Consider the following 17,562-nt stretch of genomic DNA (forward strand, 5'->3'; position numbering starts at 1 on the left):
ATTGTCACTCTTTTTCTCTCTCCATAGTTGTTCCCTCTCTCCCTCCCATTCTTTCCATTTGAGTGAGTCTATGAAACAAACAAAACACAATTTTGTTTAAGTCTCTAAAAACAATTTATAGGTTTCTTCCATTTTCATTTTCAAAATATCAGAATACATATGACAACATCTTAAACAAGATTACAGTGGCTTGGATAGAAAAATCCAAACAAAAAGAACAATATAGGAACAAGATTTGAAGCTAAAACGAGCCTAACTTAGTGGTAAATAACATCTACTCCTAACTAAGTTCTGATTATCGAGAACACATCCAGAAACTGTCCGAAACAGTTATTCAGGGGAAATGTCCAAGTACTTAAGAAGAACCTGGCTTGCAATGGTAGCATAACAATAGTGGACTAAACAACTATAGAGATGGTGAATTGTTGCGAAGCCCAAAAGGGCCCCTGAAACTGCAGGTGTTAGGTTCTGAAATTCCCTCGAAATGAAACCTATGGAGTAGGAAAATTCGGTTTCTATATTCCAGTTTCTAAGTTCATCAGAGCCAATGTCTCCAAGCACTGAAAATCAAAACACTGCCTCCCCTCACGTCTGGTCCCATCCCTGAACAAACTATGGCTATATAAGATAATAATAATAATAGTTCATGATCATCAGACGGTAGAATGGGTGTTAAAAAGTTTGCCAGTAAAAGATTACCTTGAAAAACTAATCAGAAAGTTCAGAATCAATGGCTGGAATTTGGCGAAAACGAGAAAAGTGGCGTAAGTAGGGCATTCTGTTTTTATTTTGCAGCATTGATCTCTTCCGCCTTGCTGAGAATCCTTTACCAGAAAGCGAAGCAAATAAATATCCCATATCCATGTCCTTCTTGGCTCCCATACCATCATCCGCAAAACTGCATCAGCAATTAGACACTCAAGTGTTATCAAAGGATAAAAGGATCAATTTGGGGTAACCAAGTAGAGAAAGAGCTTCGAGAACATTCACTTTACGAATCAACGCAGATAATAAAAAGAAAGAAAAAAGGCATTAACTCCAGTTTTTTTAATACTATTAACCTCTGAGTTATCATTGACCACAGACACCTTTAGAAGAAACAGGTTACCAATTACCATGACCTCTGAATTACCATCTACGACTAAACAAGTTCCCTATAGTCCCTTATAATAAACTCAAAAAGAAAAAGGCCGGGCAGGGCCACACCGAATACTCAAAAGAGTGGAACTTAATGCTCAAGTCATATTGACTTCTGATCTTAATATCTCAAATGTCTATAATATTTTTGACCTGGCCACTTATTACACTCTTGATGAGCCACGAATCATGATTGGAAACTGATGTTTTCTTTTAAGAGGGAGAGAATTGATGTAGGCTCCTTTGGGTACACTTGTATATTAGTTGTATTTTGTTTGATTTTTCAGTTAGTTAAGTTAGTACGTATGGTTTTATTAGTTACTTTCTTATTTATGAATTATGACTTGTTAGTTATCTGACAGTTTATGTAGTTAAGTAGTTATCCTTGTAAGCCTATTTATGAAGGCTAGGATTCCTGGACTTGGTTGTACATATATTTTGGGAAACTAATAAAGCAGTTCTTTGTCCTTACCAGTCACACCACAATGAAGCGATGGAAAGCTAAGATATGGCGAGGAAAGATAAATTAGTCAATTTTTTCTGAACTTGTATCATCAGTCACCCTCCAGCTTCTTTGTTGGGTTAAAAACAAAATTGACATATAATACAATCAAGAAATGATTCTTATGCTGGAAGAAAATGAAATGAAGAGACAAGTAGATAGATTCTAGTATCATATAATGAAGAAATCAAGACTCCAAAATAAGCGATAAGAACTATACCGTTCACGGATTGTCTTAAAAGCTTCTTTAGTTGCATAAGGTAACCCTGTTTTTGGGTCACGATACCTGCAGCATAAAAGCAGTAATTACAAGAGAGAGCAGTAGGCTGCAGAATTATCAAGTTCTTAATACCCGACTTAATTACTGTTTTAAGAGCAATACCGTGCAGAAAACTGAAGTTCCTTTAATTGCATAAGGTAACTCTGTTTCTGCGGTGTATTAAGGTCTGAGGATTGCACCTTCATCTACTACTATTTAAAAAAACAAGGATAAGACTTCTTCTGCTCTATCCAAAACCACTGACCTATCTATCTTTAATGATTTCTATTATACAACAAATACGAAGGAATTAGACCATGTTGGCTTCCGATTGAGGACAATTGAACTAGGCTTATAAACTACATCATCATGATTCATGAAGCATTTGAACTTTTATTTTTTCAGATTAAAAGAACGTCAGAACAATCACTTGAACCTTTTCTTTGGAATAGGAAAATAAGAACAAAATATAAGAAGGCTTGGACCCTTTCTCCCTCTGTTTGCTGCCTTTGTTCCGAGGGAAGATATAAATCATCTTTTCTTACATTGCAACTTTGCCTCCAAAGGTTGGTCTTTTATTCTTTGTGAGGTTGGCCTTTCTTTATGTTTGCCTTTTTAAAATAAAGGATTGGGTTTTGGAGGCCATTGGGGTTGGAATTTAAGAAAATTTGTGGAAATATGCAGTTAGAACTCTTCTTTGGCATATTTGGAAGGGACAGAAGTCAGCGCATTTTTTAAGATAAGTTCACTGCTTTAGATTTATTTTTTTCTTCTGTAGTATTGTGTTCAGCACAATGCTTCTTAGTGGTGCTCAAATCACTAGAAATTCTTTTGTAATTATAGATTTTGTTGATTTTGTCAAATTGGCAGCCTCTTATTTCATATGTAGTTCGTTCTCGAGCAGGGACCTTCTCGTCCCTCGCCATTAGGGTGTTCCTTTCCTTTCCTTTCTGAATATACATCTTTCTGTTTATTAGAAAAAAAAAAGAAAAAAAATTTAAGAAGCAACAAATAGCATTGAGATCCTACCTCGCAGGCAAACCAGTTATCACACATACATTTTTCTCTGGATCTGTACAGAAAAAGGGAAGAGAGAAAAAATACTTAGGTGCTAAAATTTTAAAGAAACTTACAGTGCACAAAAGTATACTAGATTCTCTCAAGTCTCAATGTTTTCCAATTTCATATGCATTGCAGAAGATAGAGGACAAAGGATTACATAATTTACATTAAAACCTGATCATCTTTGAGTACAAAGGAAGAGGAAAAAAGAACCAAGAACTTAATGAAATGAATTTGACACCTTACAAGCACATTCCAAGGGACATTAGCTCTCAGAAGTCAGAACTCTCTCAGAAGTCAGAACTAAGATTTAACTCATCATATTTAGAAGGGTAAATCACACTTTTTTCTCATAAGAAATCTTACTATTCATTGAAAATTTGAAAAGATGTAAAAATTAAAAAAATAATAATAATTAAAAAAAGAGGAACCAAATAAGCTTACGAGAGGGTCACTCCAATTGTGGGGGGGAGGGGGGGGGGGGATGTACTGGCCCGAACAAGATCCATTTTTTTCTTTTTGGCAGTAAACAATTTTTTTTACCATGACAAATACAAGGAAGCAGGATATCAGACAAATTTTTGGAGCTAACAATGCTTGATGATTTGCTGTTTTATAACTAAAGTGGATGATCATGTACAAGTAATTACATGGAACTGATGCGGTTGAAAGCTCTGCCTGAAATGATGATCCTTTACTAAACTCTAGATACGAGCAACCTGCAACAAAACACATCAATATTACCTAATTCCAAACATGGACAGTTCTTATCTGAAAGAACACAAAATTTCAATTGCACTTCAGAAGGTACCACTTATTGATAAGTATCGTATCCGTGGACCACTGTACACATCTTTATGCACAATTGCTCTCTTTTTGACTTCTTCTTCCCTTGCCAAAACACGCTCCAAATTCCTCAAGTTCATGATTTCTTAGATATGGAAGTTTGAAATATTAATCCAAGAGAAAAATGAGAGCATTCCTACTAGTATCATCCAGAGTATCAAGTTACAACAACATACATTAGCCATCAGTTTCACCTGTTTGAGCAGCTTCAAGAAGCATGTCTTCCTGACTCATCTTCTTCTCCTCGCCTGGATTTTTCCTCTTTATTGGCTAGTAGACAAGAAAGGATACAATCTCACTCATATCTAATACTGTAAACAGTGATTTTGTGAAAATTATTTGATGGTAAACATTAGAGTAATATTACACATTGCAGGACAAGAAGCAGGATAGGAACTTCTTGGGAAAGGAAAAAATATGCGATTAATAATTAGAACCACATAAACAGAACAGTGTATTCATTTGGTAAGGCAATAAAGGCTCGTATGTAGAAGACTTGGATTAGAAGAAAGCAAAGCATCTTCCACCCCTAGATAGATGGAAACGTTTCCACCTATCTAACTTCTTAGATACTTTTTCAAGAACCAGGTGCCAAAAATCTGTGCTTTTAGGATTACCACCTAAGAGTAAGTCTAAGTACAAAAAAGGAAGAATATCAACTTTGCAATAAAAAGTGGAAGCGGTCTGCTGCACCTTTTGGAACTGATACCATTAGAACTCATTAGAACTCAAAAGATTCTGTCTTATATTTTTAATTTTTTTCCCTTATGCAGGATTTTTTTCTCATTTCATCTCATCTCTTAAACACATAATGGATCTCAAGATTGAAATGGATGCTCATTAACATGACACAACAAATGACTAAGAAATTGAGAGGATGATAAAAAAATTTCAAGTAGTTGAAGAGAATATGAACCAAATAAAAGTTTCTACTCCATCATAGCATCACAATATTCAAAACAAGAAACTGCTTTCAAGAAAATCTCAAACCACTCCAACAAACCAAGTATTCAGGACTCACCTTCATTGTGGCTTGCAAAGCCGCACGAATAGCATCCCTCTCAGCTTGCCTAACAATAACTGAAGTTCTAGTGGATTTCCTCACCGTTCTCTCCACTTCAGTATCATCTGGTGTATCATGATGTTCAGGAGGTGTAGAGTGATCAGTTGATGCTTCATCTTTAGAAGGCGTCTCTATTTTCGAAACAGCTCTCTTTTTATTCTTTTTCTTTGAAGAAGTCTTTCCCGGAAATATTAGTCGCTTCTTTGTTTGTGTCCTAGAAGAAAACCCAATTTTAAAAAATAAATATTTCTAATCCAACCTCCAAGCATTTTGGAGAAGATAAAAGTAAAACCTGTCATCTGCTTCATTCTCAGCTTCTTCCTCTGGTTCGGACTCCTATCAAGAAAATATAGCCAAAGAGGATTTATTTGACCATAAATACATGTTGTGACAGGGTTAGGGAACTGAAACAGAACTCACATCTTCATTGAAATCACTATCAAATTCATCAGCAATCTCAGGTTCTTCTTCATATTCATCATCATTCTCTTCCTGCAGCGTGTTTTGAAGATTTACAAGTTCAGAAAAGATAATCAATTCAGTCAAGAAAACACAATCCTCATCATTTAGTGGACACATGTCCCCAATCTAACGGAGGCCGTCCAGACGGACCAGATCATGGCGTCATAAGACGGAAATTCGACAGTATAATGAAATCTAAGTGAATGTGTACAGGATCAAATTCAGCGAAATCTTCAAAATTGGACATTAAATGGGGGAGAAAATGAAAAACATTGCATAATTGCACCATGGTGTTACAGTTAACCACCAAAAAGCCAAAAAAAAAAAAAGAAGAAGAAAAATTACTATAATATCATATGGTGCGCAGAGATTAAGTAAAAAAGATTATTTCCAAAGTACCTCTTTCAGAGCTTCCTGATTCCAAAACAACTCGTCTTCTTCGACTTCCTCATCAAGCAGCCTGGTCATCCTATAACCAACAAGAATACCCCATTCATAAATACATACCAATTGGAACATTTTGCATCAATCTTGTTGCCAATTTGCAATCAAATCCATCCCCAAGAAGATAAAAGAAAAGATAGGAAAGTTGTCCCTCACCTCTTTCCTCTAGTCAACCGAGAAGAACGATCAAGAAAAACGGGAGCATCTTCTTCTTTGGTGGTTTCCATGACTGGAAAAAGAACCCACAAAAGATTGCCGGAGAATGAAGTTCAAGACTGATTATTCCAATAACGTAGAGAAAACACAGCCGGCAACCGGTGGCGGAGAAGCGATAGTGGATTACGAGTACCCACTGGTTGTCGGAACTCGAATCGGACAGTGACGATAACTTAAGACGATCTGGCGTAACGTAACAAAACAATGAAGCGCGAGAAATTTTGGGCGATAGAATTCGATAGTGCTCCACCTTAACCCCTGTTTACAGTTTACACCATGGGTATGGTTCTGCACAAATTAGAGAAATGGAAAAAATCCGATATGATTGATGACACTTTTCAGGGCGAGTCGGAGGGATAGGAATTAGGATAAACGGAACGGAACGGAGTTCGACAAGGGGCGCCGAGAGTGAATGTGAAGTGGCGAGTGAAGGCGGGAACGGCGGGGAAAAGGATTATAGAGGCATTAAAAAAGGGAAAATATTTTTTTCTTTTTGAAGTGAAAAAAAAACCAAAGAAAACACTTGTGACCCGGTAACTTTTCAATTTTAGTTCATTTTAATATCTTTCTTCAAAATTTCTATTTTGGTTTATAATTTTAGTTAAATGGGATTATTTTAGTCTCTTCATTTTATTTTAATTAATTTTTTAGAATGGAGATTGAATTTACAGCATCTATGAAAGATATAGGTTAATGAAATAGTTCGCATTGATTTATTAGGGATATGTTACATCAAATTTGAGTTTAAAGATAACTATTTTCTTTTATACAATATTTGAGATGGGATCTCACAATCTCGTTTATAATATATGATATTTTAGGTATTGATTAAATTTGCTGTAATATAATATTATTGGTTTAAGTTTATTTTTCGTGAAAAAACATTCTGACCGCAGAGACGAGCTGCCGAAGCGATAGAGACATTTCCAGCAAGCGAACACGCATAACTTGCAGTGGAAGAAGCGGCCATCCAAACAACTGCAATACAACTTGGAATGATAGCTTCAACAGCTCTGCCGCCATGGCAGCCACCGCTTCAAGCTCCGTTAAGGCTGAGGAGGAGGCCCTCAATCCCTCTGCGGAGGGTTGGCTTCGTTCAGGCGTACCGTCGCGGGAACAGCGATGATTTTGGCGAGGCCTGGAATAAAGTGTGGCGAGGCGCCAACGATGGTTTCGAGAAATTCGTATTCGAGGCGAGGAAAACCGCGGAGCGCCTCGACAGGCGCTACTCTGTATCGCGCCGTGTTAGCTCTGTTGCCCAATCAGCGGCCGAGCGGGCGCGCGAGATTGATAGGGAGTTCGGGATTGGATTGCGTTGGCGTAATTTTACATTGGATTTTAGCAGAAATTGGCCAAGGGTTTGTACTGCGGATTGATTGGTATTCGTGTTTGTGAAATGAATTTGTGTAGATAGGGCCTTGTTTTGTCCCAACTTGCGGAGTTAACATTGATTGTGGAAGGGAACTTTTGATATTTTAGTTTTCTGATTGATATGTTCTTAATTAATTCTCTATAAGATTAGCATTCAGTTCGAGTATCAATGCTTGATGTCTTGATATTTATAATTTGCTGGTTTCCACTGAAGTGGAATGAAAATCATATCTTTTTTTTGTTGTCCGTAATTTTGGGTATTCTTGCATGTTATGATGCTTTCAACCCCTAATTCATAGCTGTGCCAATCTTTTACTCATTTTAGAACTACTACCCTTTGTTTGAACCACTTTAAAATGTCTGTTGAATTTTGTTGTTTTGTTACCTATTTAGTGCTCTAATGTCAGTGCCGTTCCTTATCTCACTCACCCGTATTTCCCTTGGTCTGTGCAGTATAGGAGGCAACTCAATGAATTTATGGACACGCCATTAGGGAAAAGTTTTGTGGTACGTGGTACAAGCTTCTCTTCTAGATATACGTTGTTGTTATTAAGATTATTGGTGTCAATGGTGGTCTCTGTTTAACGTGTTCTTAGAATGGCAATGATGCGACTCACTGCACTTTATTTTTTAAGAAAATAACAATGACCTACAGGCATTAAGAAATTAGTACATTTTATTTTTATTTTCTTTTTGATTAGAAACATCAATATGCATTAGACAAAGGGGCAAAAGAACAGCCTAGGGGCCGGGGTAGAGAGAACCCCTGCTGAAAGCAACTATACAATCAGAGCTTTCCCATGATTGGTAACGATGAGGTGTAGATTGTCCATCCAGAGTAGGTACTTTTGTTGTTGAAATAGTCTTATCTCACTCTTCAAGATCATTGGTTGGATGGATGAAGAGTGCCAATTCCTTAAGTCTTGAATATGCCAAGATGTGTTGTATATGTTCCTGGTATTTACTTGTAATCTACTCTTATCAATACTATATAGGCAGAATAACTTAGTGAACAAAGGAGGGAAGACTAAGTATCTGCCCATAAAACAATTGAAGAGAGTACAAAAAAGCTCTCCAATTGACTGTAATTACAAAAAAGAGTATTACAAAAATCTAGAATCAGCTATCCAAGGTAGTAAATAAGATTTTGTTCCTCCTTAACTTTTCTTCCGTCATAAAAAAAATGATGTCAAAGTGAGTATAGCTCAGCGGTAATTGGCATAATCTCCAACCAAGAGGTTGTGAGTTTGATCTCCCACCCCTACACGTTATATTAAAAAAATGATAAGGCCTCTTTAATTGCACATTTGAGCCAATATTCATAATCATTTTGCAAGGTCCAATCTTCTTATGCTCGAGTTTATTATATTGCCTAGAAGGGAATTATACTTTCTGTAAGTAAACTATGACAAAATCTTCCTAAAAGGAACCTCTCTCTCTCTCTCTTTTTTATATAATATTAGAAGAAACAATTTCATTGATAATATGAAATTAAAAGTACAAAATAGGGAGAAGAACCCATTCCAATTTTGAAGTGCTCACTGGACTCTGTGGCCTTCACAACACTAGACAGATTCTTGATAACCTCTTTACGGGTATTTTGTACCTAAGCTATTAGGTCTTCTGCTTTAGTATATGAGATAGCATAATTTGGAAGTGGAACTAGATCCATCCAATGGACACGAGTTTATACAATCTTAGAAGGAAGGAGAGAGGCCAATGGCCATATGAGATGCTGCCAAAAATCATCCCAGTTCTTAAAAGCATCATGGAAGTGATAAGCATCCCTTACTCAGGGAGATCACAAGAAGGAATTACAACCTATCAAGCCAACAACCAATTCAAGAGGGTCATTAGTCTCTCCACACCATTTATAGACTTCACATACAATATATATATATATTTTTTAACAAAGATACAACTTCTCATTGAAATAATGAAAAGATAATACTAGACTTCACACACAAATTAAAACTAAACCTAGTTCTTACACACAAAAACACAACAATATAATGAAAGACATAACATAATTGACCAAGGAAGTTGTAACTCCATTTTCAAACATTCAACCATGCCATCGATTTGCTATTTGGAGCTAAATTTCCTTTTTTGCCCTTCCTCGAATAAACCTTCATGTGGAATTATGGAAACGGGGAGGCAATGGGGTAGGGACGGGGAGGCATTCCCATCCCCATCCCGTGGGGACATTAGTTCCCAGCCATCATCCTTGATTTTTGGAAGTGGAGCGGGAGCGGGAATTATCGGGCTGGGGATGGGTTCCCCTGCTGTAATGGAGATAGTAGAACTAACGGCAAGAAAAAATGGCGACAGATGGGCAAAGTAGTAGCAATGGATGTATAGTGACGATGGACAGACAATGACGATATATGGGCGAAAATTGCGATGGACGAGTGCAGTTGATGGGGTAGTTCACGACTATGGGGAGTTGAAAGAAGAGTGAAGAAGAAGGAAGAGTGATGAAGTGGAAGAGAGAAGAAGATAGGAATCATAGGATTATGATATTTAGGGTTAGGGTTAGGTTTTTTCTTTTTCCTTGTCTCACATTTTAAATATAACAGGCAAAAGTTGGGTTTTTTTTTCATGCCTAAAGAAAAGGTATATATAATTATTAAATATTAATATTAAAAATAAAAAAATACAAATAAAATTCCAGGTGGGGTCAGGGAGGGTAGACCCTTCCCTGTCCCTTACCAAGGATTCGCTTGGCATCCTTGGTTTGATCACCATTTCTGGTCAAACCAAGGATGTCCGGAGGTATTGCACCTGCGAGTTTATTTGCCATCCCTACTTGTCACTCAAACTTGGGAGACAAATGTGTAGTAAGGGGTTGAGGGATCATCCTATTGTCAAGAGCTTTCTTCAATTGAGAAATATAAACATAAAACTCCGGATGTATTTGATTAGTAGGAGGGAGCTCCAATTTATATGCAACAAGCTGTAAAATATGGAACAGACCTTAATACTTAGGAGCTAGCTTTTCATTATGGCACCTTGCTAATGAGTTCAAATGATGAGGATGAAGATTTAAGTAAACTAGGTCGCCTTCCACAAATTAAATCTCTCCTATGCTGATCTTGCTTCTTCATTTTTTTTTATTGAGCTTGTGTTTAGTGGTCCTTGAGATCTTAAAGAGCCTGATGTCTATCAACCATCTGATTTACCAAAGCGCAATTCCTGTAGTTGATTGGCCATATTGGTTAGTGGAGGAGCATGACCATACATAATTTGAAAAGAGTAGTGCTTGGATTAGCAGAATGCGGTATTACTCCAATACTCAACCCACGATAACCAATACAACTATTGAGTAGGTGTCTCTCGAGAAAAAAGTTGATTGGCCATATTGGTTAGTGGAGGAGCATGACCATACATAATGTGAAAAGAGTAGTACTTGGATTAGTAGAATGCGGTATTACTCCAATACTCAACCCATGATAACCAATACAACTATTGAGTAGGTGTCTCTCGAGAAAAACAGTGCCAGTACCCCAATTGGCCATTGGTTTGGGGATGATGGGATGTGCTCTCTTGAAGTTGAGTTCCATGCGATCAAAATACTCATTCCAAAAATGATTGAGGACAACTTTATCACGATAAGATACAGTAGATAGATAAGGGAAACCTATGAAGTCTAACAACTTCGTTAACGAAGATGGAGGCAATAGATTTAGCAGAAAATGGGTGTCAAAGGCCAAAAAATGAGCATATTTGCTAAGCTGGTCCACAATCACTTCATTTAACGTTAAACCATAATGGTAGTCCCTCTATAAAATCCATAGTACCATCCAGTACTTGCTGTGGATAGGCAATGGTTGTAGCAATCTGCTGGTGACATATGCATGGTTTATTTGGCTGACAAATAGGATATTCATCCACATTTTCTTAACATCATTTTCATTCCTTGCCAATATAACTTAGAAGTGAGCCCTTTATATGTGCGCAGAAATCCCAAATGACCACCCATGACTGTGTTGTGAGAAGTGTAGAATTTAGAGCTAAGTTGGAAGGGATGAAGTATTTGATAAAACTAACCTGTCCTTGGAACAAAATTTGGGTCATTCTTTAGTTTTACCAAATAAACTAAAACTAACCTATCCTTGGAACGACATTTGGGTCATCCATTTAAATCTGGATTTCAAGATATTAGAGTTAAAGAAAAAGAGTGAAAGAAAAAGACAACATACCAAGCTCAACAAAAAACATGACAAACAAAATAAGAACAATAATAAAAGCCAACAATGAGATCAAGCTAACTACAAACAAAACAGGCCACCAAGATGCGAGGACGCAAATAGAGAAAATTTTTAAGAGTCTTTAACTTAGTGCTCGCCAAAATATTATAGTTTTCTACAACTAAAAATTAGTTTTCTACTATAACTCCTAAATATACTCCGAATTAAACTATGAATAAAGATGCTTAAAGAATTTCTCCAACCTCATTTATTCTTTTCTTTCTAATATTCTGTGTCACATTGCTAATTCACCTTTTCATTTTCTTGTAGACAATATTCTTCCTTTGGTTTGCATTATCTGGATGGCTTTTCCGATTCTTAATATTTGCAACGTGGATACTACCTTTTGCCGGTCCACTTCTCATTGGGACTTTTGCCAATAGCCTTATAATAAAGGTAATTCCACCTTGCTCATCATTTTCTGTTGTATGTGTGAGAGTGTGCATTTGTGTAATAACCAATATCTTATTAGCTTTCTGTGATGATTTTTCTAGTTGTAGCTCAAAATTGTGCAAACACTTTTGTTAAGAAGCCACATAATAATACCTTTTAATGATTACTAAAATTAATGATATTTTAGTGGGGAGTTGATAAGAAAACTCTAACCAATGAATCTAAGAACCCTTATGATTATGCAAATTTCTAGATCACAAATGCTAAAACTACAAGGAAGAAGTTAGAACGGATTTACTTGGATGATCAAGATTAAGAGTAAGAAAACTTGTTTCTAAACTTAAGATTTGAATCCCTTCACGAGTTAGTTTGATCAAGGTTACTTGAATGATTCTGGCGTGCATTGCATGGGAGATACTCAAGGTCAATAAGCTCAAATTTCATATATCTCAAATCTCAAATCTTAAATCTCGAGTATGAATTGCAATACATCTCACAGCTTTATAACCTAAAACAAGCCAATAAAGTTGATTTAAGGTTGTAACCTCCAAAACTTGCCATTATAGACCACTAGCTAAAATAACCTAAAGTGTAATGGAAAGTCTTGAAACAAAAGATTACAATAAAAATGCACAATAAATCTGAGAATTAAACTTCTGCATCAGAAAAATCAAGAGTGGGTAACCTCTAGGAGTAAGAAGTGGAGCTTGAACAAGTTTGAAGTACTTCAAGTCTTGTTTCATTAAATGGAGTGCTAGTTGCTTGATTTTTCTTCCATAAGCTTGAGTTGCACTTGAGTTCATTTAACGCATCGCATCTTGAGCTCAACTTTGAGTTCCATTAATGTAACTTGAATTCGCCATAAATGAGACAGTGCATTTAATGCAACTTCATTTTGAAGCTCTTCTTCACTTAAAGTGAATAGAATGAACTTATTGCACGAATTTTTCATGCCAGGAGTTGTGTACACACTACAAAGTAGGAAATGCACTAATATTTGATTGTAGGAAGTTGAAGAGACAATTCTCCCTTTTGTGCCTTTCTTTATTTTTTTTATAAGAGACCAAACTTCCTCTAAATGAGAAAAATTACAATGTGTGATTAGGAATCAACTTGTGAGAGCAAATAGGACTACTGAAAATTTCCTCCAATTGGCATTGATAAAAAGAAGAATTGTGGTTTAGGGTGGGAGAAAAGCCTCTTTGTTTTTTGTTTCCTCGTATTTTTCATTTGTCAGACAGAAGACTGCACTCGATGGCCTCGATGTTGGGGAATGGGGGGATGGGTTGTCTTTATCTCTGGGCCTCTCTCGGTCTTTAACTGATAGAGAGACTCGAGATGTGTCTGAATTGATCCACATGCTCTCTGCAATTTCTCTCTCTTGTGATAGGAAGGACTCTCGTGTTTGGTCCCCTAACCCTTCTAGGGGCTTCTCTTCCCGTTCTTTCTTTAAGCTCTTATGTTCCCCTGATTCTCCCCCTGCGGCCCTTGTGTTTACCTCGCTGTGGAAAGTGAAGATCCCGAAGAAGATTAAATTTTTCATGTGGCAGGTCTTACTTGGGAAGGTCAACACCGTGGATCGTATTCAGAAGCGCTCTTCTTCTTACTTGGGGCCACATTGGTGCGTTCTTTGTAAGCGGGAATCCGAGGACCTTGATCATATTTTATGCCAGTGCTAGTTTGCCCAGAACATTTGGGGCTGGTTCTTGGAGACTTTTGAAATTCTTGGGCTTGTCATAGAGGGTGGGTGTCGATGCTGGAGGAAGTGTTGTTGTTTTCCCCCTTCTGCGAGAAAGAGAGTTTCCTGTGGGGTATTTGGATGGAAAGAAACAATAGAATCTTTAGGGGGGTGGAAAGAGAGTGGGAGTTTGTTTGGAATCTCATTTGGGATCTCATAAGGTTTAATGTCTCTTTATGGGGTCCGTTTCGAATGTATTCTGTAATTATCAGTTAGGTCCTATTCTTTTGGATTGGAAGCCCTTTCTCTAGTCTGGCTTCCTTTCTCGGGGCTGTGTTTTTTGTATACCTTTGTAGTTCTGTTTTGTTTTCATTCTTCTCAATGAAAAGTTCGGTTTCTTATTAGAAAAAAAAAAAAGAATTGTGGTTACAAATAGAGAGCTCCAAAGGGAAGCTTTTAGTTAAGCAGTTTCCAATTTCCCTTGCTTTCTTTAAACATTCTTGGACATTCTATGATTTCTCTTGATTCAAATTTCTAAACTATTTGCTGGAGAAAGGACATCAAATACTTTGAGCATAGGGACAGTGGAAAAAAAAGATGGCTTTGACTTTTACAGAACAAATATTCTAGAGTAGGACGTCTTTTCTCTAGATGACATCTGTTGTATTTACCCACCCAGCAGTAGGTTTCATTAGAAAAATCTGATCTTCTTCAAGAGTTCCAAAAAGCCAAATATGCCTGAATATATTCTGAATTCTGATGCATAATATGCATTCTGTTAAGAAAGAGAAAAAGGAACTGCAAGAGTGAACACCTGAGTTGTGAGGAACATTTGATGATAAATGTATTTTATCTCCTTTATGTCTTTTCACCTTCACTCCACGGGAGTTTGTATCTTTGAATGTTAAAAAAGGAAAAGAAAAGAGTGAATACCTGAATTATTTAGGATCTCCCGGATTGCCAGTCTTAGGGAGAGTAGCCACACCATCAAAATTATCATACAGAAGCCGAAAGAACTAAGATCCTAGATTGGCTGTCTTCTGTATTTCAAGTAATAGAACGAGAGTAGACTAATTATCTATTTCAATAATCATCAGAGGCCAAATAAAACTAAGATTTCAGTAGGAAGTCCCCCTGTCCTGAAAAATCTGCCACTATCCCATTCTTTAAGGAGGGATTTGGTCAATTTGAATAATAGTTTTGGAGGTTCTTGTACTACCCGACTCGTATATTCATATTCTAGAATCTAGTACTTCTTCCACTACCAATTTAATAATTTATCATCAAAAAGTTCCTCACAACTTTCTTTTGCATTTTACTAAAAAAAAATCTTACCCTCATTTTCCATTGCCTAGTAAGGCTAGTTCTGTGACTGCTGCTATGGCCTTGATGCTCTCTCTTTATTTAGAGAAGTTGGAGAAGAGTATATGATTTTCCTTTGCCCTTTCCAGCTATGTCTCAGCTTTTGTTCGTGTGTCTTGGAACAATCCCTGTTTATTTTGGGACTTGGAATTCCACAGAAATTTTCATGATGACGAACCAGTTGACTGGACACTTTTTTGGAAACCCTTCCTCTCATGATTCCCAATGTAAGGGCAGATAAATGGGAATGGCCCCAGTATCCATCAAAATTTTTCTCGGACAGCTCAGTTAACAAAGATTTATTAAAGAGGCAATACCAATTTTACGAACCACCACTAAACAATGAGAGGAAAAGTACCTCCTAAATCAGTCATGTTCTTTTTTTATGGGAGAAATCACAAGAGCATCAACACAAAAGATAACATCCGAAAGAGGTTCCAGATGCTAGCTCTCTCTCCAATATTGATGTTTGTGTCATGTGCAAGCAAAAATTGGATATCCAAGCCCACCTATTTCATAAGCCCAACTACAAAATATTGGAATTAAATGCCATCCATTTTAAATAGGAGGTGGCTCTTCCAAACAATATGAATCTCCGTTTTTCCATCATATTAAACGTCACTGATATGCTAGAAAAGGAACCCTTATTCTTGAGGTTCCAAACTACTCTGTCCCTTCGTAGCCTAGCCTAGTTAGGGTTAAGTTTCAAGGAAAAAATGAAGCCTTCTTTCATTTCTATGCCACAGAAGTTCTCTTCAATCTGAAGTCCCAGCCCTGTGACTGCAATAAGGTCTCTTTAGTGTTCGATATGGGACAAATTTGTTTAACATTAGTCGGGATGATTTGATTTCTGAAGATATTATATTTATATTGTATGAGGTGATTTAAAACTGGATTTTGCCTATATCGACATTACCTTGTGGAGGTGCTGGACCAAGGACACCTTGGTTGACTAGTAAAACTGTTCCTCCCTCAATCATTATACTTTTAAAGTTTTTATATCTGTTTATTTTCTTTCTTTTGTTGTATGAATATTACCCAATTGATGTCTGAAAAATTTTGTATAGGGTACTTGTCCTGCCTGTAATAGGGAGTTTGCTGGGTACAAGAACCAAATTATTTCCTGCAGTGGCTGTGGAAACATAGTGTGGCAGCCTAAAGGCCAAGGGGAATACAATTCAAGAAAAGGTAATTCTGGTTCTAAGTCACAACCCAATGTTATTGACGTGGAGTTTGAGGAGAAATGACAAAGCTAGAACGGATGGTGAATCGCTCGACCACCTTTATCGACAGGCACGCCGTGACCAAAATGAAGATAGAGTTACCAACGACCATAACTTGGAGTCATTGAAGTTTCATGTTCGTGCGTCTTCTCTTCTCCCTTGATAGTTACTGATGTAGTTTGGCAGCATTTGTTTGTAGTATCAATACATGATATGGTACATAAATGCGAAGTCCACAGGTGCTGGATCATTTCTGAAATATACTATCCTCACTTCTATTGGAGTGATAGAAACGGTCTTTCTTTGGAATTTCTTCATTTTTATCTTGTAACAAATGTCACTAGAGCCGATGAATTAGTATTATTGTCCAACTAGAGCCTCGAGTTGTAAATTGGATTAATTAATGACCCGTTTAGTAACATTCATATTTCTTGTTTTTTTTTCTTTCTTATCAAAGAAGAAATAGAACTGCATTATGGCAATTTTTTTTTATTCTTGATTTTTTTAGTTTTCTACTTTTTAGAAAAGTTTTATACGAAAATTAATGTTCTAAATTAAATGTTAAAAAATATTATGTTTTACTTATTTATATTTATTGTGCATTTTATAAGTTTAAAGTGATTAAGTAATATTTTTATATATATTTTTGAGAAAAAAAAGTGGAAATGGAAATAAGAAAGAATAAGCAAGAAATTTGATTTCGTTGTTTCTAATTTTATACACGATTTTGAAAATGTTTGTTAAAAATGAGAAAAGTGAGAACTGAGAATGTTACTCGAGATGATTTGTTTGTTTGGTTGTAACCTAAGAGGATTTGTTTGGTTGTTGATTCATTGATGAGTAGTTTAGAGAAACATTGATTTTTAGATAACAAGCTCGAGGGGAAAAGACTGAAGTTTTTCTTATTAGACTTAAGATGAAATATTATATTATTTTTATTAGGTGATTTAAGAAATCAATGAGGATTAACTTTAAAAAATTATTTAATTAAGAAATTATTTTAAAAAATAAAAATAAGAAATAGGAAAATAATTCCTCCCATAGAGCACAATTTATGTAAAATTTGATGAGAAAGTTTGCAAAAATGGAGAATGGGACGAGGTCCCTACCTTAGAAGAGGCTAGAAACCCAAAAATGACAACTATTTTTAAATAATGTTTTATTTTAAACTTATTCTAAATATATATCAATTACCAAACTATTTATAATAATAATACTTGGAAAATTGTAGGTCGTTTCTTAAGGGATGATGTCACTTTACGTTTCACGCTACCTACAACCACGGTAGCAAAAT

The 17,562-nt window shown here is 36.3% G+C and overlaps 2 protein-coding genes across 4 annotated transcripts; one reads left to right on the plus strand and one right to left on the minus strand.

Moving 5' to 3' along the window:
• Positions 1–105: 105 nt before the first annotated feature.
• Positions 106–6,442, minus strand: SWC2 (DNA binding protein SWC2). 3 transcript variants are annotated; one of them, XM_022303930.2, is made up of 12 exons: positions 5,932–6,442; positions 5,731–5,800; positions 5,290–5,361; positions 5,162–5,205; positions 4,828–5,083; positions 4,001–4,076; positions 3,772–3,891; positions 3,611–3,679; positions 2,928–2,970; positions 1,860–1,925; positions 700–898; positions 106–603 (listed from the first exon to the last, which is right to left on the minus strand). In XM_022303930.2, exons 1-11 carry the CDS (start codon positions 6,000–6,002, stop codon positions 709–711), a joined length of 1,077 nt encoding a protein of 358 aa, XP_022159622.1. In that variant the 5' UTR covers positions 6,003–6,442; the 3' UTR covers positions 106–603; positions 700–708. The 3 variants fall into 3 exon arrangements, with proteins under 3 accessions (XP_022159622.1, XP_022159623.1, XP_022159624.1); XM_022303931.2 differs by having other exon boundaries at positions 106–612; XM_022303932.2 differs by having other exon boundaries at positions 106–618.
• A 418-nt stretch (positions 6,443–6,860) lies between these two features.
• On the plus strand, positions 6,861–16,693 carry LOC111026015 (replicase polyprotein 1ab protein). Its single transcript, XM_022303979.2, has 4 exons — positions 6,861–7,349; positions 7,816–7,869; positions 11,883–12,008; positions 16,113–16,693. The coding sequence occupies exons 1-4, from the start codon at positions 6,987–6,989 to the stop codon at positions 16,290–16,292; spliced, it is 723 nt and encodes a 240-aa protein (XP_022159671.1). The 5' UTR covers positions 6,861–6,986; the 3' UTR covers positions 16,293–16,693.
• The last annotated feature ends 869 nt before the right edge of the window (positions 16,694–17,562 follow it).

This window comes from Momordica charantia, assembly GCF_013281855.1.
Source record: "Momordica charantia cultivar OHB3-1 chromosome 6 unlocalized genomic scaffold, Mcharantia_2.0 BLBB01000006.1, whole genome shotgun sequence".
Classification (NCBI taxonomy): domain Eukaryota; kingdom Viridiplantae; phylum Streptophyta; class Magnoliopsida; order Cucurbitales; family Cucurbitaceae; genus Momordica; species Momordica charantia.